The 25,576-nt window shown below is 47.3% G+C and overlaps 1 protein-coding gene across 5 annotated transcripts in view; it reads right to left on the bottom strand.

The window, feature by feature from the left end:
* ZFAND6 (zinc finger AN1-type containing 6) overlaps positions 1–24,451 on the bottom strand; it is an 87,263-nt gene extending 62,812 nt beyond the window's left edge. For 3 of the 5 annotated variants that reach the window (XM_053272800.1, XM_053272807.1, XM_053272806.1), the window contains exon 1: positions 24,146–24,451. In XM_053272800.1, coding sequence (XP_053128775.1) covers positions 24,146–24,212 — 67 coding nt within the window. In that variant the 5' untranslated portion in view covers positions 24,213–24,451. Of the gene's footprint in view, positions 1–14,541; positions 14,690–16,085; positions 16,205–24,145 lie in introns of those variants that run through there. The other 2 variants (XM_053272801.1, XM_053272803.1) reach the window with 2 other exon arrangements.
* Between the last annotated feature and the right edge of the window lie 1,125 nt (positions 24,452–25,576).

Genomic DNA, 25,576 nt, shown 5'->3' with positions numbered 1-25,576 from the left:
CCATCCATGTTGGCAAGGCCGGTATCTTTCATAGGCTCAGGTTCATCTGTGAACACATGCTGTGGTGCACACGCATGGACTTTCAGAAGGGAAGTCTTAAGACTTTCTGTACTTCTGCTCAGGCTCGATAAAGCAAGGCTAGTTTTACATAAAACACACCAGAACAGCATCCTGAGAACTATTTCTTTCTGCTTCTGATCATAAGTTGCAGGATAGTTTTAGAGAGATGCTACTATATACTACTACTACTACTACTACTGCAACAAATATTTATATACAATCTTTAACCAAAGTTCACAAAGTGGGTTACATAGAAAAATACATAAATAAGATGGATCCCTGTCCCCAAAGGGCTCTCAATTTGTAAAGAAACACAAGGCAGATGCCAGCAACAGCCACTGCAGGGATGCTGTGCTGGGGCTGGATAAGGCCAGTTGCTCTCCCCCTGCTAAATGTAAGAGAAATGCCATTTTAAAAGGTATTTGCTCAGTTATACGACTACTATAGTCAATTTCTCTGCCACCTTAGTCAATTACTCCTCAGCCTCTAAATGTTGAGGAGAGCTGGTGTTGCGGTAGCAAGCATGACTTGTCCCCTTAGCTAAGCAGGGTCCACCCTGGTTGCATATGAATGGGAGACTTGATGTGTGAGCACTGCAAGATATTCCCCTCAGGGAATGGAGCCACTCTGGGAAGAGCATCTGAGGTTCCAAGTTCCCTACCTGGCAGCATCTCCAAGATAGAGCTGAGAGAGTTTCCTGCCAGCAACCTTGGAGAAGCCTCTGCCAGTCTGGGTAAACAATACTGAGCTAGATGGACCGAGGGTCTGACTCAGTCTATGGCAGCTTCCTATGTCCCTATGTTAATTACATGGCTCAGAGGTTCTCAAACTTGGGTCCTCAAGTGTTGGACTACAACTCCCATAATCCTCAGCCACAATGGATAACCCACCCACCCCCACTTTCAGCTGCTTTCTACCACACTACTGATATTGGTGCAAAGGTCTCTTTAAGCCTTTCCTTCCCAAGTGTGCCAGAGTGTTTGAACGTCTTCTCTTTTTAGGGCTGACATATTGGTCAACTGACTGCCTGTGGTTAAATGGTTATTTTTGGACTAGGACTGGGGAGACCCGAGTTCAAATCCCTGTTCAGCCATGAAACTCATTGGGCGATTCTGGGTCAGTCACTGATCTCTCAGCTTAACCTCCCTCGCAGGATAGTTGTGAGGATAAACACAACCATGTACACCGCGCTGAGCTCCTTAGAGGAAGAGCAAGGTATACGTGTAAGACAAATTAAAACTTAAATTAGCCATCTGGCCAGAGTCAGATATTGTCAAATATTCCATGAAGCCAAGAATACCTCTGTGCAGGTGGCCGCTCAACTTTTAAAAATTTTGCTAGAGTGTCATGGGTCAAAGGCAGAAGTGAGGACTTGCTCTCTAGAACAGGGCTACACAACTTCGGCCCTTCAGCAGATGCTGGACTACAACTCCCATCATACCTTGTTATTGGCCACTCTGGTTGGGAATGATGGGAGTTGTAGTCCAAAAACATCTGGAGTTGTGCGTTCCCTACTGGCCACCTGTGAGAATTACACACGTCTCCGAAACAGAAAAAGGAACACAAACTATCATCCATGGCAAAACTCAGTGTTGAACTGCCCATAACTCCCTCGTGCTTACTGCAGGAACCAGCGAGAATCCCTACTTCTGTGCTGGTTTTTAAAAAAAGTTAAGTAAACATTAGCAAGCCACCTAATAGTGCAGCGGGGAAATGGCTTGACTAGCAAGCCAGAGGCTGCCGGTTCGAATCCCCGCTTGTCTGTTTCCCAGACTATGGGAAACGCCTGTTTCGGGCAGCAGAGATATAGGAAAATGCTGAAAGGCATCATCTCATACTGCGCGTGAGATGGCAATGGTCAACCCCTCCTGTATTCTACCAAAGACAACCACAGGGCTCTGTGGTCGCCAGGAGTCGAAATTGACTTGACAACATGCTTCTCTTTAAACATTAGCAATCTAATTTAATAGTTTCACAGTCAACTAATTTGTTTTTGCAATTAACATAATGCGACCCATCAATGATTAAAACATTTTGTCGTTGTTCTAATGGCGTTAATGCTTCCAAAACAAAACAAAACTTGGCCGTGGTTTGACCAGTCATGAGCCCAGGCTATAACCCGTGCGCCCCGGCTTCTCACTTCTGTTTGCCTGTGTCTCGGCTCACTCATAGGAATAAGCAGTCGAGGCGTATAAGAGGAGAGGCTGCCAGCAGAACTGCTTTCGGTACACACTACACTGGAGTGGAATAAGAACCTGCAACCTTGGAGAAGCCGCTGCCAGTCTGTGAAGACAATACTGAGCTAGATAGACCAAGGGTCTGACTCAGTATACGGCAGCTTCCTATGTTCCTAACCCCGCGGGCCGAGTCTCAGTGGTGTGGAAGAAAGCAACTGGTTGGGGAAAGGAGAACTCTCAAAGTCGGGGTGGTGGGGCTGTGCTGATGGCCAGACTGAGCCCCACCCCGTTGCCTTTCCCTCCTTAATTTAAGTAGGAACATAGGAAGCTGCCTTATGCAGTGACGGACCATTCACCCATCTAGCTCAGTATTGTCTACACCAGGGATTCTCAACGTTGGGTCCCCAGATGTTATTGGACTTCAACTCCCATAATCCCTAGCCCCATTGACCTTTGGTTGGGGATTATGGGAGCTGAAGTCCAATAACATCTGAAGACCCAACGTTGAGAATCCCTGGTCTATACTGGCTGGCAGGGGCTCTCCAAGGTTTCAGGCAGGGGTCTTTCCTAGCTGCCCTACTGGAAATGCCGCCAGGGACTTCTGCATGCAAAGCAGATGCTCTACCACTGAGCTACAGCCCCCTCTCTACCTGCGTGCACAACAGGTCAACGTTCAGTTTATATGAACGCCTTAAGTAGAGGTTCTCTACCAAAAAGCATTATAAAAATACAGGATTATTCAAAAATCAGATCTGCTCTGTAAAATGCTTCCTGGAAGACACTTGGGAGTTCACGGAACCAGTTCGGCCAGTTCAAAACCGAAGCAACCCAGCCTGGTTCCGTATCGCATAAACCGGGTCCGGTCCAATTTGACTAGTGATCTGGGCTGAACAGGTTCAAGGGATATACGTGTAAAGGGGAATCCAGTGAGCGTTCCTCTTTACAAGTACAGGGGGTGGAGGACCCTCTCAGGAGTAACGGGTGGCAAGTGAGCTGCTTACCTGGCTAGCCCAGCAGCTGCAACAGCCAAGTAAACAGCTTACTCACTTGCTTGCTGCCCCGGCCTGGCCCCCTTATTGTGCCGAACCGGTTTGCCCGAACTGGGCCTGGTGCAGTGATCAAACCGACGAACCGGCCGTGGTTCGAGGCGAACCATTTCGGCACGAACTGTTCATGCACACCCTTCCCATAAGTGGTCTTTCTCTCTTCTTCTTGCAAACAAACAGCAACATATGGATGCACCACTGGCATAATGCACAGGGTCGAGTGGGGGAGGGAAGAGAAAGCTATCCAATCACACAGTAATTTTAGGAGTATTGCAAAGATTAACTGATCTTGTGGTGCAATCTAGAGAGGACCCTGAATTAGAGAGGCAGGAATTAGACTCCAAGCCAGTTTACAGCGGTTCCCTATCATTAGAATAATCAGCAGGAAGGGCTGCATAATGCACAGATTGGAATTTATTTAGTTATTGGGTGCTATCTGGTTTTTACCCAGTCTCGGTGACCAGCAAGAATGCTAAGTAGTTTCGCGGACTTGGGCTCCATTGACAAAGATCCCTTAATCCTACATTACCCTCTGATTTTAGGCAAAACTTGCCTGGCCTTAAGCGCCAAGCCAGAAGCACCCTCTCAGCTGCTTTCAAAACCACCTGCGCTGCTACTACCCACGTGAAACTAAACTGATCAAATGCAGTGAAATGGGCATTGACCGCGTGCCGTTCCGAGGCTCGGCGCACTTGGGGGAGCCCAAAAGCCTATCCTTCACCACTGCCACCGCCAACGCTGCCGATCGCAGAAGAGAGAAAAGCAGTTTTATCTTTCATTTGATAATTGCATGGGAGCCAAGAAGCTTTTCAAGGCAAGAACAAATCTGCCTTTCAGAGGGCACCTAAGGCAAGGCTGAACAGAGCCGGCAGCAAGGGCTAGTCTCAGGCCTACAGGCACCGTTTTGCAAAGAGGGGGAGGCGAGCATGATCCACAGGGACCGACTGCATGGCAGGGATCGGGGCTGTACGAGGGGCCAGCTAGACTGAACTCTCCGCCCCCCCGCCCCCACTTTCCAAGATAATCAATAACCTCAGGGTACAGCAATGCATGCTTCAGTCTAGGCAAGAGACCCCACTCAAGAACAGATGCCGGAGAGGTTCAAACCCACAGCAAGCTGCTGCATTATTTGAGCGCAGAAATTAACTCAGCAAGCACAAAGCGACTTGGCACGTTACACCCTGGCCCGATCAAGCCAAAACAGAAACTGGGCTCGAGGGTGGTGGAGTGAACAGTTAAGCCTCTCCCTTAGCAACCACCGGTGCCTACCTAGCAAGTTTCACTTCATACTTTAGAATCCCAGAAGTGGAGTCAACCAGAAATGCCAAATCATGCCGGCCGTTTATATAGGGGGCACTCATCCTACAAGCCAGAACACATGGCATACAAATATCGTCACTTGTACCAGAGCTTGGCTAAGTTGCACGGCAGTTTTTCTGTCTTCGGAGCTGCAGAGAGGCCAGAACTGGCTATGGGGGAAGCAGAAACACCCAGTTGCAGCTGTTGGTCCAGCTTAAATTTCACAGGTACATTTAGCCTTGAGTCTCATGTTCATCTTCTGGGCTGCTGATACCTACTATACACCAGGGGTGGGCAACCTTGGCTCTCCAGCTGTTGTTGAACTACAACTCCCATCATCCCCAGCCACAGTAAATTGTAGCTGGGGGTGATGGGAGTTCAACAGCTGGACAGTCAAGGTTGCCTACTCCCTGCCTTAAAAGGATAAGGTTTCACATTCCTTAAGACAGGAATGTGTCATGGTTCTGGGGGATGAAGCACGCCTTCAGGTAGTCCCACACCCCAGCCTGCCTTCAAAATAAAGGTTAAACTTCACTCATCGTCCAATAGATCTAGTGAATAAGATACCAGATGAGATGCTTTTGTTTACCAGGTCACAGGATTCAAGGTCACAACTCAGAAGTGTTTAATCACTACTAGCTGGGCCGGGCGCAGAGCATCTGCACCTCTAGTGTGCCGCAGCCGTTTTCTCTCCCCCCGCCTGCCCACCGTGGCCGTTTTCTGCCTGCCCGCACTTACTTTCCCTGCCGGCCACCCACTTTCCTGCTGGCCGGCAGGCCATCTCCTGCCCATCAGCTGGCTGGCAACCTCCCCCTCCTGCCGGCTGGCTGCCTGTTCCCACCTGCCGTCATCGCTGTTTTCGACCCCGTCCCTGACGCTATCTGGGCAGCTGCTCACGAACTCTCGCGAGAGCTGCCACACATGGGATTAGCAACGGGTACGTCTAAGATATATATATATATACACACACACACATATACATACATATATATATATACACACATGCACACACATATATATACACACGCACACACATATATGATTCTTCCTAAGGTTGAAAGACCGCAGAACGGTGATAAATCCATTCTGGAGCTGGTGGCAACATAAAAGCTATCCCAGCAGGTCTTCTGGATGATGGAAGGACACTGTCACCTCAACATTTTCCCCAGTCGGAGTGCCGGTGCCCACGTGGGCAGAGAAACACACCCAAGCACTGTCTCCTTACCCCTCCGTGGAGTGTGCTTGCAACTGGACCAGTTACAGAAGGGGCTGCCTATCAATGCGGCATAAATGCAACCTTCAAAGAATTCAAACCATTTCAAAGCATCTCTTGACCCCTGTGAGCTTTAACAGGTGGGATAATAGACTGCTGAAGAACTAAGCATGTGAATCAGTGGGAAGTTGGAGGAGACGTGCGGGTCTCTCACCACAATGCTGAAAGAAAACGTGTTTCAGAAGCCTTTGTATTTCATGCCAAAACAGATACATCACCCCACTTTTAAAGGGTGCCGTTTAAGATCTAGATCAGCGCTCTTCACTGGAAGGCCCAAGGGCCAGTGGTGGCTCCTTGACTAATTGCTTATTGGGCCTGGGTCTGGTCTTGTGGTAGCAGGCATGACTTGTCCCCTTAGCTAAGCAGGGTCTGCCCTGGTTGCATATGAAAGGGAGACTTGATGTGTGAGCACTGAAAGATATTCCCCTCAGGGGATGAAGCCGCTCTGGGAAGAGCAGAAGGTTCTAAGTTCCCTCCCTGGCAGCATCTCCAAGAAAGGGCTGAGAGAGACTCCCGCCTGCAACCTTGGAGAAGCCGCTGCCAGGCTGTGTAGACAATACTGAGCTAGATGGACCAATAGTCAGACTCAGTATATGGCAGCTTCCTAGGTTCATAAGCTTTGGGGAAAGCTGAATACTCTGCACAGTCCCCTTGGCACCATGTGTGGTGTAGTGGTTAGAGTGTTGGTCTAGGACCGGGGAGACCTGAGTTCAAATCCCCACTCAGCCATGAAACTCACTGGGTGACTCCAGGCCAGTCACCTCCCTCTCAGCCTAACCTACCTCACCGGGTTGTTGTGAAGAGAAACAGAACCATGTACACTGCTCTGGGCTCCTCCGAGGAAGAGCAGGATATAAAGTAAAATAAAAATAAAATGTGGAGGTGACTTTTCCCACCATACTGTGCTGTGCCAGCACTGGTGGGGCTCCTTTAAGAAAACAGAGTCCTCGTACCATCTTGGAAGGTATGGGTGGGATCCTGCAAAGTGTGGAGAAAGTTCTTCCCAGTTCTTTCCTCCTAGAGCTCATAAGAGAGGGCTCAGTCTCTCTTAAGGGGCTCTTCCAACACTGAGAAAAGCACAGTACTGTGCGGAGGTCAGCACAATGGAAAATGGCTCTGACAATGGATTTTTTGGTTTGTTTGCTGAAAGGACCCCTGCTCGAAAAATAATGAAGGTCACTGATCCAGATGATCGAGGCACCCGGCACAAAACCCAAACTCAACCTTTTAAAGAAGCTTTGTTACAGAAGTTTTCTCTTTATAGAAACCATTATACTAATCCAGACCTGCTCAACTTTGTCCCCTACCCCCAGTTTTTTTGGACTACAACTCCCATAAACCCCAGCCACAGCGGCCAATAGCCAGGGAGTATGGGAGTTGTAGGTCAACATCTGCAGGAAGGCTGAAGTTGAGCGGGCCTGCCCTAGCCACTGTTTCAGTACTGGATTCAATATGACTCAGTTTGCTAGCGCTGATCAGTTCGTTTGTAGTGCTGACAAGCAAGAACTCTGGACGATACGAATGTGCTTACTCCTTTCCTTGGACCAAACGTGATGAAACAGACATTTTAGACGACTTCTCCTTTCCATTTGTGTCCAAAGCTAGCAGACAGAGAAATTTCACACACCAGGCGTGTCAAAAGGGTGATTTCATTGGTGTTCTGCAATATGTGCGCTTACCTGATTGACTAATTGCTTAAAAGTGGTTTTGATTAAGAATTCTCCAGTTTGGCTGACAACTCTCATATCCCTGGCCAGTGGACAACTAGTTAGTGCCTCTTTCATACTGGATTTATGGGACTATGGCAAGTGTTAGCACAGCTGGAATTGGCTGAAGACAAGGGTTCTCAAACTTGGGTCCTCAGATGTTGTTGGACTACAACTCCCATCAATGGCCTTTGGCCATTGTGGCTGGAGTTGATGGCAACCCTGCTAATAAAGTCTAATAGGTACCAGCTCAGAGAATCATCCTTATACAAGTTGCACTACAAAAAATCTTTTGCATGTATGTAGCATCCACAGAAACCACCATCAAAGTGTCAGAATTGGGTCACAAAATGTTACCCTGTGAAGGGCCTTAATACAGGAGGCTGCCCAACTTCAGCCCTCCTGCAGATGCTGGACTACACCTCCCATCACCCCTGACTATTGGCCGCTGTGGCTGGGGATGATGGGAATTGTAGTCCAACAACAGCTGGAGGGCTGAAGTTGCACAGCCCTGCCTTAATATAACCAAAGGGCAATTCCTTTTCCATGTCACTTTGCATATTATCAAAAGTTCAAGAGCAAATTCTCTCCGCATGGTAGTATATTAATTTTTTTTGGGGGGGGGGAGGATTAAAGGAACTGAGGAAATAATGATGGGATTCATGAAGTGGTAGTAAAATCAGGAAGCATGTTTTTAAAAGAACTATCATATAGTGAAGCAAAGCACAGGAAAGCAATAGTCCTGGGGGAGAGGGGCAAAGAGAATACCTTTTATTTCCACTGAAATAAGACAGCAGAAAACTCCGATGACTAGCTTACAGTCTGCAAAAGCTTATGCCCCGATAAATCTGTCAGTCTTTAAGGCGCGACCATTGTTTCTGCGGCAACAGACTACCTCTCTGGAACTTGCATGTCCAAACAAAGCATTACACGCTGCCAGAGAAAAGACCCCTCTATGTCATTTCTGCTTTGCATCCTAGAGGCAGTCCCAGATTCCTGGGTGCCTCAGCGTCTGAAAGACACTGCCCCATGAGAAAATTGTTTTTGTAACACACACAAAAACGCAGCAGTAAACCTTATCAATAAGCTGAAAGCCAAAAGACAGGAATAACCACAAGGCTTGGAAATATAGCTCAACTACAAAACAACTCCAAACAAACCCAACAGAATCATCCAAGAGGGCTGGATAAGCATCTACAATCCAAGAAAGGAACAAAGGTTGCTGGAAGGTAGCTCATGGTGGAGTGACGGCACAAGCAGTAAGCAGTTTTATGTCCTACTTTAATTAAGGCTCCTGAGCAAAAGTTACGAGTTCGGATTATGTACCACCCTTGCAACAAACCAGTCTCCTGCCAAAGTTAAATGGGAGTCTGCCCTGGCATGGTACCATAAGATTCCTTGCAGGAGACAAACCAACACAGCACCAGGCTGCCTTCTCTCCTCTCATCCCTCGCGAGCCAAGTGCGACCAGATACAAGTCCAGACAGAGACCCAAGGAAAAGGACTGCATGGCACACTTGCTAACCACCATCCTTTTGTCAACAAGGCTATCAGAGCAGCAACAGTCAGTACTGGATCCATCACAAGTGAGGTCTTCCTATATCAACAAGTCTTGCTCTTGAAGCAAGAATACACACCCCAAACATGCATGAAAATACACGCCAAGGAAGTCTGGCTGTGGCCTGGATCTCAGTTGAAGGGGAAAACTTATGCCTGGGCTGTGCAGGACCGGTTTAAGCATACCGCCACTGCAGGGGGCCACAGCATTTTTGGAGGGCCTCATCTGGGGGAGAGAGAATCTCAGAAGCCATAGTCTTGGAGACAAGATTTCCGACTGGGGGAGCCATGGGAGCAGGTGAGGATAGGAACATAGGAAGCTGCCATATACCGAATCAGACCCTTGGTCCATCTAGCTCAGCATTGTCTACACAGACTGGCAGCGGCTTCTCGGAGGTTGCAGGCTGGAGTCTCTCTCAGCCCTATCTTGGAGATGCTGCCAAGGAGGGAACTTGGAACCTCCTGCTTGCAAGCATACACAGATGCTCTTCCCAAAGCAGCCCCATCCCCTAAGGGAAATATCTCACAGTGCTCACGCACAGTAGTCTCCCATTCAAATGCAAACCAGGGCAGAGCCTGATTAACAAGGGGGGCAATTCACGCTTGCTACCACAAGACCAGCTCTTGGAGCTCATTGAGAGCTGGAGGGCCTGGCACTTTTTGCATGCAAAGCAGGGGCTCCAGGTTTCCTCAGGACATCGGAAGCTGCCTTGCACTGAGTCAGGACTTTGGTCCACTCAGCCCAATATTGTCTACCCTGACTGGCAGCAGCTCTCGAAGCTCCTCCCCAGCTCTGCTACCCGAGAATCTTGCAGCTAGAAATGGAACCTAGGACCTCCTGAATGCAAAGTATATGTCTCTGCACACTGAATTCCTTAGATTAAGGATGCACAGTGTGAAGAATTCCTCCCTTTTCTCCATCCTAGATCTCCTGCCAATCAGCTTCATTGGATGACCCCTGCAATGAAAATGAGGCAAATAAAAACAAAGAAAGGAGATCTTGCTTGGAGGCTGTTAATTCTCTTTTGTTCTAGATGGTTGCCAACATAGCAGAGGGCTCAAGGTGCTGGCAACTTCCCCACTCTTTAGCCTAATGGAAATTAGCTGTGCACAGGGACCCCCAAACCTAATTTTGCAGTAGGCCCCAAGATTTCTAGAACCAGCCCTGCTGCAGGGAGGGTATTAACATGATTGAATGCTCCAGTGAATAAAATTCCTCACACAAAGAAAACTAGCATGTTGGGGGGTGGGGGGAGAAAGCACTCTCTATTTGCAGGGAGTTCTTTTTGTATGGAGAAGTATTCTATCCTGCAGTCTGAAAAGGTACAGTCCAGGGAGAGTGGGCGTGCAAATGAGGCTAGTCTTTTCTGAATGACAATCATGCTAGTCTCTTTTGCATTTACAATGAAGTGCCATGAGCATCACATGGCTACTGAGTAACATATTATTATTATTATTATTATTATTATTATTATTATTATTATTATTAATATTAATTATTAATTCAATTTCTATACCGCCCTTCCAGAATGGCTCAGGGCGGTTTACACAGAGAAACAACAAATAAGATGGAACCCTGTCCCCAAAGGGCTCACATTCTAAACAGAAACTCCTACATAAGTAAAGGACTTCTGCCCCAAGGAACTCGCAACTGAAATTTTAGACAGGCCCAACTCTAAAAGGCATTGCATTGGCTTCCACTAGTGCTTCTAATCCTATTACCCAAGGGACCCAAAATTATTTATCACACATTTTAGAATGATAGAAATATTCAGGTTTCTTTAACACACTTAAATATAAAATAATCCATTACTAACTGGCATATTTTCCACCTTCACTTCATCTCACTTTCAAAGAAGAAAAGGAAAAGCTGCAGTTTGACTTTTGGTTTCTCCCCCGGCATGCCTGTCGTCCCCCGCTTTCATACAACCCTGGTCTCCGAATCTTGCATTTGACAATCCAGCCACATGAAAGAAAGAACCCACACACCACAAGGACTGCCACAGCTAGAGACAGGATCTGGGGCAAAAATACACTGCAGAAGAGATGTCTCTGGCTGTATTCCTGTCTCTATAGAGTTAGAAATTGACCAGAAACTGTTAATATTTTGCTGGAAAATCCAGCAGTACTTTATTGCTGCTTCCTGCAAGATACTGAAGATAGAACCAGTTCCGATAACACTATTCCTCTTCAGCAAACCAAAGCTTGCTGGACTTGAAAAAAGCTGTAAGTCTGCATACCTGCCCTGTTCTTTTCTCTCAGATGTCTTAATTCAAAACTTCCTGGTTTGTTACAACAGTTTAACACAACATCCAATCTGATATGCTGTGGTTTGAGGGCTCACTACAAATCAGAACCGATCATGGACTAATATCCTGGTTTGTAGTGATGGCCCAAACCAGAGTTTTCCATTTCAGACATTATGGGAATCTATGATTTAACAAACCAGGAAGTATTGAATTAAGGCTCAAAAGAGACAAGAGGACATGGCTTGTTCCCAGTCTATCAAATCATTGTTTGTTGGACCAGAATGGTTGTGTGTGAACCAGGCCACAATGTAGAAAGTTCAGGAATAGAGTTTAGGTAATTCAGAAATTTTGAGAGGCAGAATCCTTTACAGTCCTTAATAAATAGAGACTACAGGACAGACCATAATCTATCCACATCTGGCCCTCCAAATGTTGTTAAGACTACAAGTCCCATCATCCTTAGCTACAACTCACCATCCATCCTAGTGGTTATGGGAGTTGAAGTCCAACCACATCTGGGGACTCAAGTTTGAGAGTCCCTGGTGTAGAGGAATTCCAAAGCCTGATTATTATTATTTCTTGTTTACACAGACAGGTGTTATTGACTAGTTTGTTTTATCCAGACATCGAGTCCTTCCCAAGGACCTGGGATGGCTGAATTTTATTATCAATATTGTTCTTGCTGTTATTATTATTTATTCAGGGGTGTTAATGCAGTGGAGGGGAGATGGAGAAAACAGTAGAACAGGTTTAAAAAACCCAGTCAAATACCTACTATTTCTAACTCAACATTCAAAGTTTTCAAGCACTAAAGACCAGAGATTTTGCTGTGATTTTAACAGAATGAAAACAAGAGAAAACAAAAATAAGCACATTATGAAGGGGAAAGCAACACAACTAGCAATCTCAAGCCAAAGGCCATTGTGGTTAAGGATGATAGGAGTTGTAGTCCAACAACATCTGGATAACCAAGTCTGAGAATTCCTGGGATAGATACTACATTTCTATGGAAGATCTTCCCCAGTAAGGCTAACCTGGCATCATCACTTTGTTCTTTTAGATGCCAGGTGAAGACCCTTCTGTTTGCCCAGGCCTTTAAAAGAAGTTTTTAAAATGTTTTTGTATTTTATTGTAATTTGTTTAATATGTTTTAATTGCATGTTTTATTCAATTGTTGTTGTTGTTTTTTACTTAGTGAGTTAACCAGAATACAGGTGTTACAGGGTGGCCAACAAATAAAGTTATTATTTATTATTCTCCTCCTAAGCCTGGAGACAAAGCAGAAAGGAACAGTAAAAGTTTGCTTTCTACTTCAGTGGTAATGCAAAAACGAAGCATTTTCACTGCTGAATCAAGCCACCATCGTTTGAAAGAGGAGATGCAGATGCCCCCTTGGTGGATAAATTTTGCTTGATGCTCAGAGGCAGATTCATTGCCATATTTGGGTCTAGGAAGAAGAGGGAGCAGATACCTGCAAAGATTCTCTCTCTCAGACATGGACACACACTTACTTTGATTATGACCCCTATCCCTCTACCCCAAGCAAGTCAAATCATACCTGACCTTGCTTTGCACCACAATTTTTATTCTAAATCATTTCTGCAATAGACAAAACATAGCAAAACAAATCACACTGTCTACAGTTACAGGGGTGAAATAGAGAACACTACCCTCATATTTCCTCTCTTGTCCAGGTGGTTAAAACAAAGCTCCCAATTCTCCCCGTGATTAAAAGTGCAATGCAGGCATCTCACATGCAGGGCATTAATGCCACAATCCTAAGCACACCAACCCTACTGAGCTCAAAAACAAGCATGTTTAAGACCAGGATGCAAGTGCCCCAAACAGGAAACTGGAGAGAGAATCCAGAGGGTGAATACAATGCCCACAAAAGGATCCTAGAAACAGAGATCTGTCAGCCTAGATGAGACACCCACCCACTTCCAAGCTCTAATCAAGCCACTGCTAATTGGCCGATTGTTTGCTTCCTGGATATTCAGTCACCTGACTGACTCATACCCCCGCCCAGGGCAGGGCAGCTGGGGACAACAGCTGCCGGAGGAGGGTAAGCTCACTTCTGGGTCTTCAGCATGTTTATAGGGGGTGTATGTGCAAATGTGCTCACATCTCTTCCCACCCCATCTCAACTGCATCTCCATGGCACAACTTCCCTCTTTCCACATGGCATCCCAAATGCTCCCTATTTGGAAAAAGGCTTCCTTCCCACACATTTGCAACTTCCTTGTCAGACTTCCTGCTTTGCAGGCAACCTTATCAGGTTCCCCACATATCACGACAGCCTTCCTTTGGTGCTACCCTCCACCTCTAGTTGGACTTTGAGGAGGGGTAAGATCTCCTCCTCCTATCTGACCCATCCTCTAGGAGTGTGCTTTGGTCATAGCAGTGACCACAGAAAGTGGACGGCCCCAATACCTCCCAAAGTCTCAATACTATGCCTCTGTGCTCCTCTAAACCCTTGGGATGGATGGGAAATTTCTCCACCCCTTGGATCAGAAGGAATTATGATAAGGATAGAAGCCATTGCTTCATTCCAGTGCTCCCTCTAACAGGGATCGCCAGATGTTGTTGGCTTACAACTCCCAGCATCCCCAGCTGCAATGGCCTTTGGCTGGGGATTATGGGAGTTGCAGTCAACAACATCTGAGAATCCCTGTTACAGGGAACACTTGCTTCATTCCTCTTCCATCTTTGAGTCTCTTCCTCCCGCCTAGGATTACTGCCCTGAAGATCTCACACTGGAATGGGACAGCAGAGCAGACAGACTTCCTCCACTTGGTGTTTGTTTGTTTTTTAATTCCACCCTGTGCTTCTCCTGTGCTCTCACCTGCAGATCCCTAAGGGTGGAAAAGTCACCATGCCAGGTGCAACTTACAGTGGACCCCCTCCCCATAACGTCTGGTGCCGTGATTGGGCTTGGGGCTGCATAACCCGGATCTGAATTGCAATAGGCCCTGAAGCTCACCTGGTTACCTTGAGCCACTCACACTCTCTCCCCGCCCCCCCCGCCCCCACTACCTCGCAGGTTTGTTGTGACGATTAACACTCAAAATGAGCTTCCTGGGAAAGGGGTGGGATACAAACTGATCCATAACGAAACAAGCCCTTACTCCTCGTTCGTGCCACCCCAAATGAACATCCACAGGCCCTCCTTACCCGAGGTGTAAAATCCTAGAAAGGTTAAGGCAAGAGTAATCTCTGTTAAGCAGCAATCCTGGGTCCACTCTTGCTCAGGATCCTGAAGTGTGCAGGGTTGGACCAGATCAAACTCTACTAGTCTGTTCACCAGCAGACACTGTGCCCCCCCTACCCACCCACCCCGCCCCCAAAGTTGGCCAGTGGTCTACTCCCTGATTCCCCACACAATCCCCTGCCTTAGTTGTGAGTGAAGAGAGGACTCCCTATTTGGTGAGAAGAATTCCTCTTATATATCCAAGGGAAAGACCCTAAGAAGGGAGGCATATAGGCTCCATATAGCCTTTAACCTGCAACCTTCCCACACTTCTGTGGGGGGGAGGAGTTACTCCCCATGGCTGGAGATGATGGGAGTTGTAGTTCAACAACAGCTGGAGTGCCAAGGTTCCCCATCCCTAGGATATTGAAATAAATATTCTTCAGCCCTTCTTACGTGGAGGGGACGGGGGGGGGGAGATACTCCTATGTCCCCTTCTGTCCCAATAACCCTCTTACCTCACTTCTGAGAAACTCCCCAGAGGTGAGGTAACCTCTGGGCCTGAGTGGCAACTCCCCTGCTCTTCCTTTTCAGGTGGTTGTGGGTGGGGAGAGGAGGGGATTGGAAGGGGGGGGGTTAAGAGGATATCCACCTTGGAAGGGGGGTTAAGAGAAGACACTTTACCCCTGGAGGTTTCTTCCTTGTTTTCCTCTTAATCCCCTTTCCGGAGTAAACTCCCCCGAAGAAGTAGAAACTTCCCACCAGCCCCAACTTCTTTGGGACATGTGGGTGGGTGGATGTATATAGGGGGGGTGTATATAGGAGGAATCTCCTTAAGCGGGGGGGAGGTAAGAGAAGATGCTCCTTAGACCCCTTTACCCCTCTCAACCCCCATTCCAGGGTAAATGAAAGGTGAGGTACAACCCCACAGATCCTTTGAATGGCCACTTCCCAGTCCCCTCCTTTTATGCTGTAGTGTGTGTGTGTGGGTGGAGGGGGGGGTGAGCCTTCCTAAAGGGTCCTCCTGCTCCCCCCCACCCCGCCGTCACCTTCCCTCTTGACCCCCATTCCATAGTAAACTCATCTGAGGCAAGATAAAGCCCCAAGACCCTTCTTTTCTGGTGTGTGTGTGTGTACATATGGGGTGGTGTTGGTAACCCCACACCCTCTAACGTGGGGGGGAGGCACTCCCATGGCTCTTTCCCTTCAAACCCCCTAATCCGAAGTAAACACCTCTGAGAAGCGAGGTAAGGGGCTCCCCTCCTTAGATCTCTGGGGTGGCAGCTCCCTGCCAGCCCCCCTACCTCCCAAGGGGCTGGGCTGGGTTTATAAGTGCTTTATTGAGTGGTTCTCATACTACAATGGGGTGGGGGGGGCGAGGCAGAGAGGAAGCCCCCTTTCCCAGGCTCTTCCCTCCTATGGGGTAGAGCCGAATGTGGGCCGACGGGGGCGGGGGGGGGGGTGAGGCAGAGCGAGGGAAGGGCAGCGGGAGCCCGCGCCGGCCACGCGCACGCGCACGCTCTCTCACCTGGGGGAGGGGGTGGTGGTCTCGCGCCGCAACAGCCCAGCCGCCGCTTCGCTTCTCTCTGGACTAAACTTTTTCCTCCCCCCACCTTCCCTTTCCTACCTTCCCAAGCCCCGCCCCGTCCCGAAAGAACGACGCGGGCGGGCGCCGATGGGCTCGGCCAATCGGGAGAGAGGAGGTTAAAATAAAATTTAAAAAAACAAAAGGAAAAAAAAAGGCAAAGGAAGAAAGCAAGGAGGAGGGGCTCTCTCCAATCTCCGCCTTCTCCTTCTACGAGCGACTGAAAATTACCGAGGACGGCGACGTGAAACAAAGCGAGGGGAAGAAGAGTAGGGAGGGATGATTCAAAGGGGGCAGCCGCGGCTGTGGTGAGGCGGGAGGGTGGTTTTTTGTTGTTGCTTTAAATGAAATACTGTAACTAAAAGAGAGAGAAAGGGAAATCACAAGTTAGACAGCCCAGGAGCCTAATTCTGTTTTGTTTTGTTTTTTGCATTTTTGTTTTGCTGTTTGAGAATTCATATAATGATAAACATAATATGTATGTATTTATATTATGATTAATTATTCATTGGCAGATAGGCTAAGTTGCTCATGAGCAGCCCCATTGAAATTAATGGGACAAGCTAGTTGTGTCCCATTAATTAAGTTGCTCATGAGCAACTTAGCCTGGATGACAGCTATTATTAGTAGCAGTAATAGTACTTTTTTAAAAATTCTAATTATATGAAAAGACAGCTAATTTCACATTATGTTGGAGTTCTTCCCCCATTTTTGTACTCTTGCTTGTTTCCCAACCCACAGACCTTACTTGGTTTAATGCAGTGGTTTAGTAGAAAAAGTACTTTTTCCTTATTATGCAGTTGCTGTTTTTGTAGTAGTTATTTTTCTGTATTTAGGTTGCATTTTTCATTATATGAAAAATGGCTATAACCTTTTCTGTTTGGAAAAGAAAATGTGTACAGTAAAGGTTCCTCTTAAAACGGAATGGCTGGCGTGCAGGCAACTTGTCTAACCACCCAGTGATTAAAATATGCATGCGCGCGCACGCACACGCACACACACACACACACACACACCAGTAGAGCAACAAGGAGTGTTGTTGTTCAAAATGACCTATGGAACAGTTTTGCTCAAAATGACCTGTCAGCACAAAATGACCTGTGGAACTCCTGGCCACAGGATGTTGAAATGACCACTAACAATCCTAGATTACTTGTTCCACAATGGAAATCAGCAACAACAAGAGGCTTGGCTGAAGTGCTGTAGCAAAGAAGACTACAATCCTGTGCATTAATTATGTGAGAGGAAGTCCCAGGGAATTTGGAGGGACATTTGAGTAAACTTGCATAAGGATTAGTCTGTGTGTGACCTTAGCAAGCTATTCTCTCCCAGCCTCAGTCCTCCTCCACCATCTTTGGGCTAAATATACTGCCCTGTCCTTTCACAAGGTGGTTGTTAAGGGTTAGTGAGTGAAATATCTAGCTACCGCCATACATCTATTTCTGAAATAGCTGGAAATGTTATGATCCTTATGGAGCACCAGCAGGCAAGGCGGACGCACAGGGATATAAGCTGTGGTCATTGATAATACACCGGAAATGACCTGGCCTTAATTGTTCCCACACAAGTGTTTAGCCTGAGATCTCTTTATGGTACCAAGCTGGGTCCTGAAATATGTGAAATAACTAGCACAGTGTACCCAGCGTGGCTCGGGGTTTTGTGGCTCTACCTGCTGTATATCCGTCCATCTGTGTGGGGTCATGGTTGGGGTCCCCGGGTACCCTATGTTACCCGTAGGGTCATGGGAAGATAGCTGAAAGGGTGTGTGGAATGTATAGGGAACAGACGGACAGACAAACATTCAACTTTATTTATAGAGATGAGGGCTGAAATGTTTAGTCAATTGATTGGTTGGATTTCTCCCCCTTTTTGTTAAAAGATCAGTCACAGAAGCACAAGTATTTAGAGGGGGGGAATGATCACAGGAATTGCTCCCAGCCATATCTGAGATTGTCTGGTAAGTAGCCTTCAGACTTGCAAGACGGACTTTGTTTTTTACTATAATTCCAAACCAGGTGCCAAATAATGGTTCAGGCAGGATCAGAGACAGATGCAAACTGATGTCTTAGGAACACAGCCAATTACTAAGGCTGCACATTGCTAGAAAAAAATTGGAACCAGATCTGATCTGATCCGATTTGAATGCATCGGTTTGCCGATGCGATGGGTAATGCTTGCATCGAATTGATCTGTAAGCTCAGTATGCTATCAGATCAAGTTGATGTATCGGAGATCTTACCTGGCAACAACACAGTGGGCTCTCCATCTGGCTTTAAACTTCAAAAAGCTGCTGTCTCGATACGAGAGACAAAAATGTGAGGATGCCATGAAATTGGGAGTCAGAAACTCTTGCCTGCTTATGAAAAATGACCCCAAGATCTACAAATAAATTCGAACCTAACCTTCTTCTGCCCTTCCGAGATTCCCGCCCCCAAAGAGAACAGCCCATGTCATCTGAGTTTATTAAGAGTACAACATCCTAGATTTAAAGAGAAAGAGAAAGAACAAAGGAGCCACCACACTTGATGTGCCTTTCCAGCCAGAGAGTGACTCACCCGACTGTTCCAGTCAGTGGCACGAGACAGATTTACAATCCTCTTAGCAATCTGGATATTTCTATAAAGGTCTCTTGCCTACTGATTCTGAAGGAGTAAAATTGTTTTCTAAAGGAGTGACCACGCAAGATTTGAATCATTTCATTTACGGTGTTCTGTCTACATTTGCACAGTGGATAAGGGTCAGGCTAAAACTTGGGAGACCGGGGTTTGGATCCCTCTAGGGTTCAGATTCTGGATGATGCTGGGAAATCAGTCTAGCCCTTTTTTTAGGAACATAGGGAACTGCTTTATACTGAGTCAGACCTCTGGTCCATCTAGCTCAGGATTGTCTACACTGATTGGCAGTGGCTTCTCCAAGGTTTCAGGCAGGAGTCTCTCCCAGCCCTACCTGGAGATGCCAGGATAGGAACGGAGCCTGGGACCTTCTCTCTGCATGCAAAACGAAGGATGAGCTATTGATTCCCCAAGGAACGTAGGGAGCTGCCTTATAGTAAGGCTATTTAACGCCAGCTCAGCATCCCTCCAGTGGTTGTTGCTGATGTCTATCTTATGTTTCTCTTTTAGATTGTGAGCCCTTTGGGGATGTCATCTTATTCTATCTGTCTATCTATCTATCTATCTATCTATCTATCTATCTATCTATCTATTTCTGTGTAAACTCCTTTGAGAACTTTGGTTCAAGAGCGGTATTTGAATAGTAGTAGTAGTAGTAGTAGTAGTAGTAGTAGTAGTAGCAAGGCTGTTCACACGATCCCCACCATGGAGGCCAGGGCAGGGAAAGGCAGGGTTCCACCTAGCTCTCCTCGCCCCCTGCAGATGATCCTTTGTCTTTCTGTGGGTTACCTCTAACAGGGATTCCCAGTTGTTATTGACTACAACTCCCAGCATCCCCAGCTGCAATAGCCTTTGCTTGGGGATTATGGGAGCTGTAGTCAATAACATCTGGGAATCCCTGTAAGAAGGAACACTGGTGCCCACACAATCCATGCTGCTCTGTCCAGTGCTGATTGCTGGAGGCTGGGACTCATTTCCCCAGCCTCCAGGAATCCCTGAATGCACTGCACAATGAACGCAGTACATTGGGGGATTCCCCAGGCAGTTGGGCACTCTAGGCACCCAACTCTGTGTATGTTGAGGCTGCGTTCAGCCTGAGCATATGCACGACCCTGGCGCTGGGGTTAAGGCTACTCAGCTTTGGCCCTCCTGCAGGTCTGACTCTGTATGGCAGCTTCCTATGCAGGCAAAGGGCCAACATTCCGTCTACTAAGGGTTCCATTCCCCAGAGTTCTCCGAGGACCAGAGACCGCAGCATCCCTAATCTGTATAGCCATCCACCGTAACCTCTGTCAAGGAGACAGGATTCCTACGGCAGCACCTATGAAATCACCCTGATTAAGAATATTGCTCACTGAGATGCACATGATCAGTGTTCACTCCCCGCCCTCCCACCCCGCATTTTTGCATTCATTATTCATTTCACAGCAGCTCCATAGATTTTTATATCACTCCAGATTTTTAGCTCTCTCCATCCTGCAGACTTCTGCTTGGAAAGAAGTTGGCATTTACCAGAAAGGAGGATAATTCTATCTTGTTAATCTAAGACACACCATGTTTTCTTTGTCATCTCCTGGATATCGCAAATGTGCAGCTAACTTCCTCTGTTTAATAAAAACGTTCATAAACCCATATTTATGAGTTTACCAATTTTATTCTGTCACTTGTTTCTCTAATGGTCCTCTATGATGTTGTTCATCATTCATGTAGCACTTTAATAGACCAAAGTATTTTACAGACTCATAACCAGCCTTGTGGTTATTCTTATTTTAATTTTTCAGTGTTGGATTGATGTTGGGGAGGGAGGGTTCTAACGCCTTCCCCCATGCTGCTGCAGTGGACCCAAATTGTACCCCTCCAGAGTTGCTATTAACTGTGGAGGGTGGATACTGTGGGTCCAAAGTTACAAGATTATGGTGTGTGTGTGTGTGTTAATTTAGGGAACCAATAAAGGGGCAAATGTTTGCCTCTAAATCAGGGTCCCTGCATTGCTTTTATTAGCAGAAGTTGACACTGGGAGTTATATAGGAAGCTGCCTTATACAGAGTCAAACCATTGGTCCATCTAGCTCAGAATTGCCTGCTCTGACTGGCAGCAGCTCTTCCAGGTTTTAGCCAGGAGTCCCTCCCAACCCTACCTGCAGATGCTGCCAGGGATTGAACCTGGGACCTTCTGCATGCAAAGCAGATGCTCTTCCACTGAGCTTTGGCCCCATCTCTTCAGAATAAGCTGCTATATGCTGAGTCAGAGCCTTGGTCCATCTAGCTCAGTGTGGTCTACACTGACTGGCAGTAGCTTCTCCAAGGTTGCAGGCAGGAGTCTCTCAGCCCTCCTTGGAGATCCTGGGGAGTTACTCATAAGCAGTCATATTGAAATTAATGAGACAAGTTTACTTGCCCCATTAATTTCAGTGGGAGTACTCATGAATAATTAGATAGTAGAGAATTCCAAACACCATTGTGGCTGGGGATGATGGGAATTGTAGTCCACTGTATTTGGGGTCCCCCAGCATGAGAATCCTTGCCGTTCAGCTATCCAGCATGATCAGTTTATTACAGGTTACAGCCTGCCTGGACAGTAGTCTGACACATGCCACCTAGTGGTAGAATGCGGAACTGGGACCTTTGGTTGCGCTCTCAGAAGACCCATTCAGACATTATGTTGTATGAATGTACAGGTGCCACCCGAGTTCATTTTAGGTGAACCTGGGTAGAGGCCCCTCAAATGCAGGGTAAAGAAAGAAAGTATTGTTGCTGTACCTGCATTCCACATAACATGCAAATCACTGGAGCTGTCTACAGGTCTGCACCTGTCTCCACCGTACACTCATGGTATGACTGTTGAATACAATGTCTGAATAGAACTGCAGTGCCTTGGAAGGTAGGAAGCTGCCTTATACCGAGTCAGACCCTTGGCCCATCTAGCTCCGTAATATCTACCCCACCGGTAGGCAACCTTGGATCTCTCCAGCTGTTGTTAACTACAACTCTCATCATCCCCCGCTGCAATCAATTGCATCAGAGGATGATGGGGATTGTAGTTCAGCAACAGCTGGAGAGCCAAGGTAACCGACCCTGATCTACACTGACTGGCAGTGGTAGTGGCTTTCCAAGGTTTCAGGCAGTAATCTTTCCCAGTCCTATCTGGAGATTTTTAAAAAGGAGACTTTACCACAACTTTACTTTGGGAGGGTGGGTGTGCGTTCACATATCGGCCAGATTTTCCCTGAAGCCCGTGCAAAATTTTAGAGAACATACACGATTCGGGGTTTTCTCTCCATATTGGAACCTAGCCCAATTTATGTCCAGGGTAAAGAAATCATCTTTTTTCTGGAGAGGATCTATCTATGTGGTCACTAAGAGTCAACACCGACTTGATGGCACTTAATCAATCAATTTATGAATCTATCCATTATGTCCCAAACTCACAGTAAACACCTTGTGGCAAAACCACAGTAAATCCGGGTGTTCGTAAAGCCTGCTGTCTGAAAAGTCTCCTGGGTATTTTTCACACAGGGCTTATAAAGCCCTTTAGCGCCAGAATGGAGGGTATCTGCTCACATCTCAAGCATATTTTCCCCAAAGTCCCTGCAAGCACTTCAGACACAATTCGGGTTTTCCTTGTAGCCTGATTTATATCTGGGGTTTAAAAAAAATCAACTTTTTGTGCCAGTTTTTCGGACCACTTCGGGTTCGCAGGAAAGCCTGCTGCGTGAAGGATATGCCGCTAAATATTGAACCTGGGACCTTCTGCATGGAGAGCAGATACGATTCCACTGAGCTACTGCAGTTCTAAGTGGACTCCAATGTACCCACCATTGTAAGCCACACAGTTGGAAACAGAAAGCAGGGTTGAACTGACCTTGATTCGATCAAGCAAGGCGGTTTTAATGTGCTCAAGTTCTTAACATTGAACTTGGCTTTGTGTAGGCGTGCCAAGGAAGATTTTGCCGGTTACGAAGAGCATCCTCTCCTATTCCACTCTTTCCTCGCTTCCTTATCATCAGCTACTCTGTTCTTATCTGAAATCCCTGAAGCACAGCCTTATTTCTGGGCCCCTACACTCATTTGTCCTGGCCATTTTCTGGTTCCGACCCACTGAACATCCGTGCTTCAATTTTCTGCTAAATTCATTTGCAGTCAGCAATCATTTCGCCACTCTGCCCCGGCTCCTATCCTGCCCATCGCAAAGAGGTGCCATTGTTAATTTCACAACGATTACTCGATGAAAGGGAAAATTGCATTTGATATTAATAGAAACCATCGGCCATGCCTCCGTGTCTGGCCTGCTTGGAAGATGAATTGGATAATCTGCTATAGCCCGATCCACAAGCCAAGATCGGGCTGAGAGAGACTCCTACCTGCAACCTTGGAGAAGCTGCTGCCAGTCTGTGTGGACAATACTGAGCTAGATGGACCCAGGGTCTGACTCAGTAGATGGGAGCTTCCTATGTTTCTATGTCTAATAGATTCCACCATAAGAAATCTATGCCTTTCTTTACAAAATCCCCACCGCTCATTGAGATAATGAGGAAGGGTCCGTCTTTGGGTGGTTCATTTGGTGATGACTTGGGATAGTGCCTTCTCTGTTGTGGCCCCTTCGGTTGTGGAACATACTCCCCGTGGACATGAGAGGATTGCCTTCATTGGAGGCCTTCAGGAGAGTCTTAAAGACCCATCTTCTTAGCCTGGCTTGTAATGAGATCTAGTTTTAATGTTATCTATTTTAATTGTAATTTTAATCGGCTTTTAATTGGGTTTTGATTTTTATTAACTGATTTAAATTGTTTCTTTATTGTAATGTAAACCGCCCTGAGCCACCTTTGGAAGGGCGGCAAATCAATCAATCAATCAATCAAATAAATGAGTAAGTGAGTGAGTAAGTTTCCAAGGTTCTTATTGTTGTTAAGAGTAAAGCTGCTCGCTGTGGGTGGATTGAAAGAATCTGGCGAGAATCTATCCACATTCTGATAACTGTTTTTACTCACTGAGGTTTCTCAATACCAGTTGCAGGGGAGCAACAGCAGGAGAGAGGGCATGCACATACCTCTTGCCTGTGGGCTCCCCAGAGGCATCTGGTGGGCCACTTTGTGAAACAGGATGCTGGACTACTTAGGCTTCCTTGGGCCTGATCCAACAGGGCTGTTCTTATGTTCTTGCTGGTTTCTTTTACATTGCCATCTGTCTGTTTCAGCATGCATCATGATAACTGTGTCATTGGGTTACCTTATATTGTACGCTCATTTTTTACTTCTTCTGCTACCGACAATATCCCTTTCCATCTTCTAGGTACTTGATTGTTCTGCGTTCTCTAGCTGGACTAGAGAGGCCTTGGGCCTGACCCAGCAGGGCTTATGTCATCTTCTTAGGATATACGCCCAGCCACACTTACCAGTCTCACGACGACCATCCACAAGACATGCCAGGCAGGCCTTTCTGGGTGCACATACAGGAAGCATAGAGGAGAGAAATCTGATGGCCGAAGATGGCGCCGTGTGTCCTTAACATCCCAGTCGCCGAAACACCAAAGAACCCAACGGTAACCTGTACAGCTAATGGCTGGGGGTGTGTGTCAGGCATCTGAAGACCTCAGGTCTCTAAAGCACCTCCTCACTTTTTCATGCTCCTTCCCCCTCTTCATCTTTCTTCCCTCACCCCCTTTCAGGTTCTTTTCCTCCCTTCTGCTGCCCTGTGAACTGCTTCCTCTTGAGCAGAAGGGCTGTGACATCAGCAGAAGGATTATGACATCAGAGCTCTGTCACCCCTCACCCTCCTATCCCTGCTCTTCTCACCCTTCTTCTCTTCCTGAGAAGACCTCACCTGTCTGCTTGCTTTTCTCTGGAGACGGAGTGGCTCCAGCGTGTCTGCCCTCCTGCAAACGTGTGTCCCATAAACAGACTTCAGGGCAGGTGCAGAGGTACAAACTTGCAGAATAATACAAGCTATTTTTGTCATACAGCTCCAGCAGCATTGATGCTTCTGTCCCATTGACCAGTAGGGGCATTGGGAATAAAGAGAGTAAGCGAGGGTCTTCCTCTCTTTGCTTCCCTTCTTCTTGCCTCTCTCTGCAGTGACTTCTTCTGATCGTTAGACTGATATTCTCAGGTCCCCCCCGAGAGAGAGAAATTTCTCTCCCCGGCACAGGCGTAACTAGGGGAGGGCAGGCAGGGCACGTGCCCTGGATGCCAATAAAGGGGGGGGTGCTAAGTGCCTGCCATGCCCTGCCCCACCACCCCAAATTTTAAAAAAATTCCAAAAAATTCAAGCCACTGCCAGGCAGAGCCCAGCGGCAGCAGGCACCCACCCCCACCGTGGCCGGTGCAGCAGGCACAGACTTCCAAGAGTCATGCAAGATCTCCTCCCGTCCTCTGAGTCCAGGTGGGCGGCAGGTGCTCCCATTGGCTGGGGAGTGCCTGCCTGCATGACTGCGTCACACTCCGACGGCGACCACGTGGTGTGTGTGGGACCGTTGGGTGGGCGCGCGTGGCTTGGAAGAGAGGCGAGCAGCAGGCCGGGAGGACTGCAGGACAGACAGAGCAACTTCGGATGGTATTTGATGCATGCAATACAGTCATCCTGCCTGCATTAGAGTGGGGAGGGGAATGCAAGATGGCTGGCTGTAAAATGAAGTCATCTTCTCTGGTCACTCATCATCATGGCTGAAATATGCGGCGGTGCTGCTCCCGCCATGCAGCTCGTGACTGCGCCTCGGGGAGGGGCGGCATTTGTAAGAGTCAGTGGAGCCGGTGATGGGGTTGCCCTGAACCCCTGCTGCGGTGGGCGGGGAATCACCTCCGCTGCAGTGGGGGCTCTGTCCTGTATG

Source organism: Hemicordylus capensis, chromosome 10 (assembly GCF_027244095.1).
Source record: "Hemicordylus capensis ecotype Gifberg chromosome 10, rHemCap1.1.pri, whole genome shotgun sequence".
Lineage (NCBI taxonomy): Eukaryota > Metazoa > Chordata > Lepidosauria > Squamata > Cordylidae > Hemicordylus > Hemicordylus capensis.
Note: the sequence above shows the minus strand (reverse complement) of the source record. Positions and strands in the feature narration are given on the sequence as shown.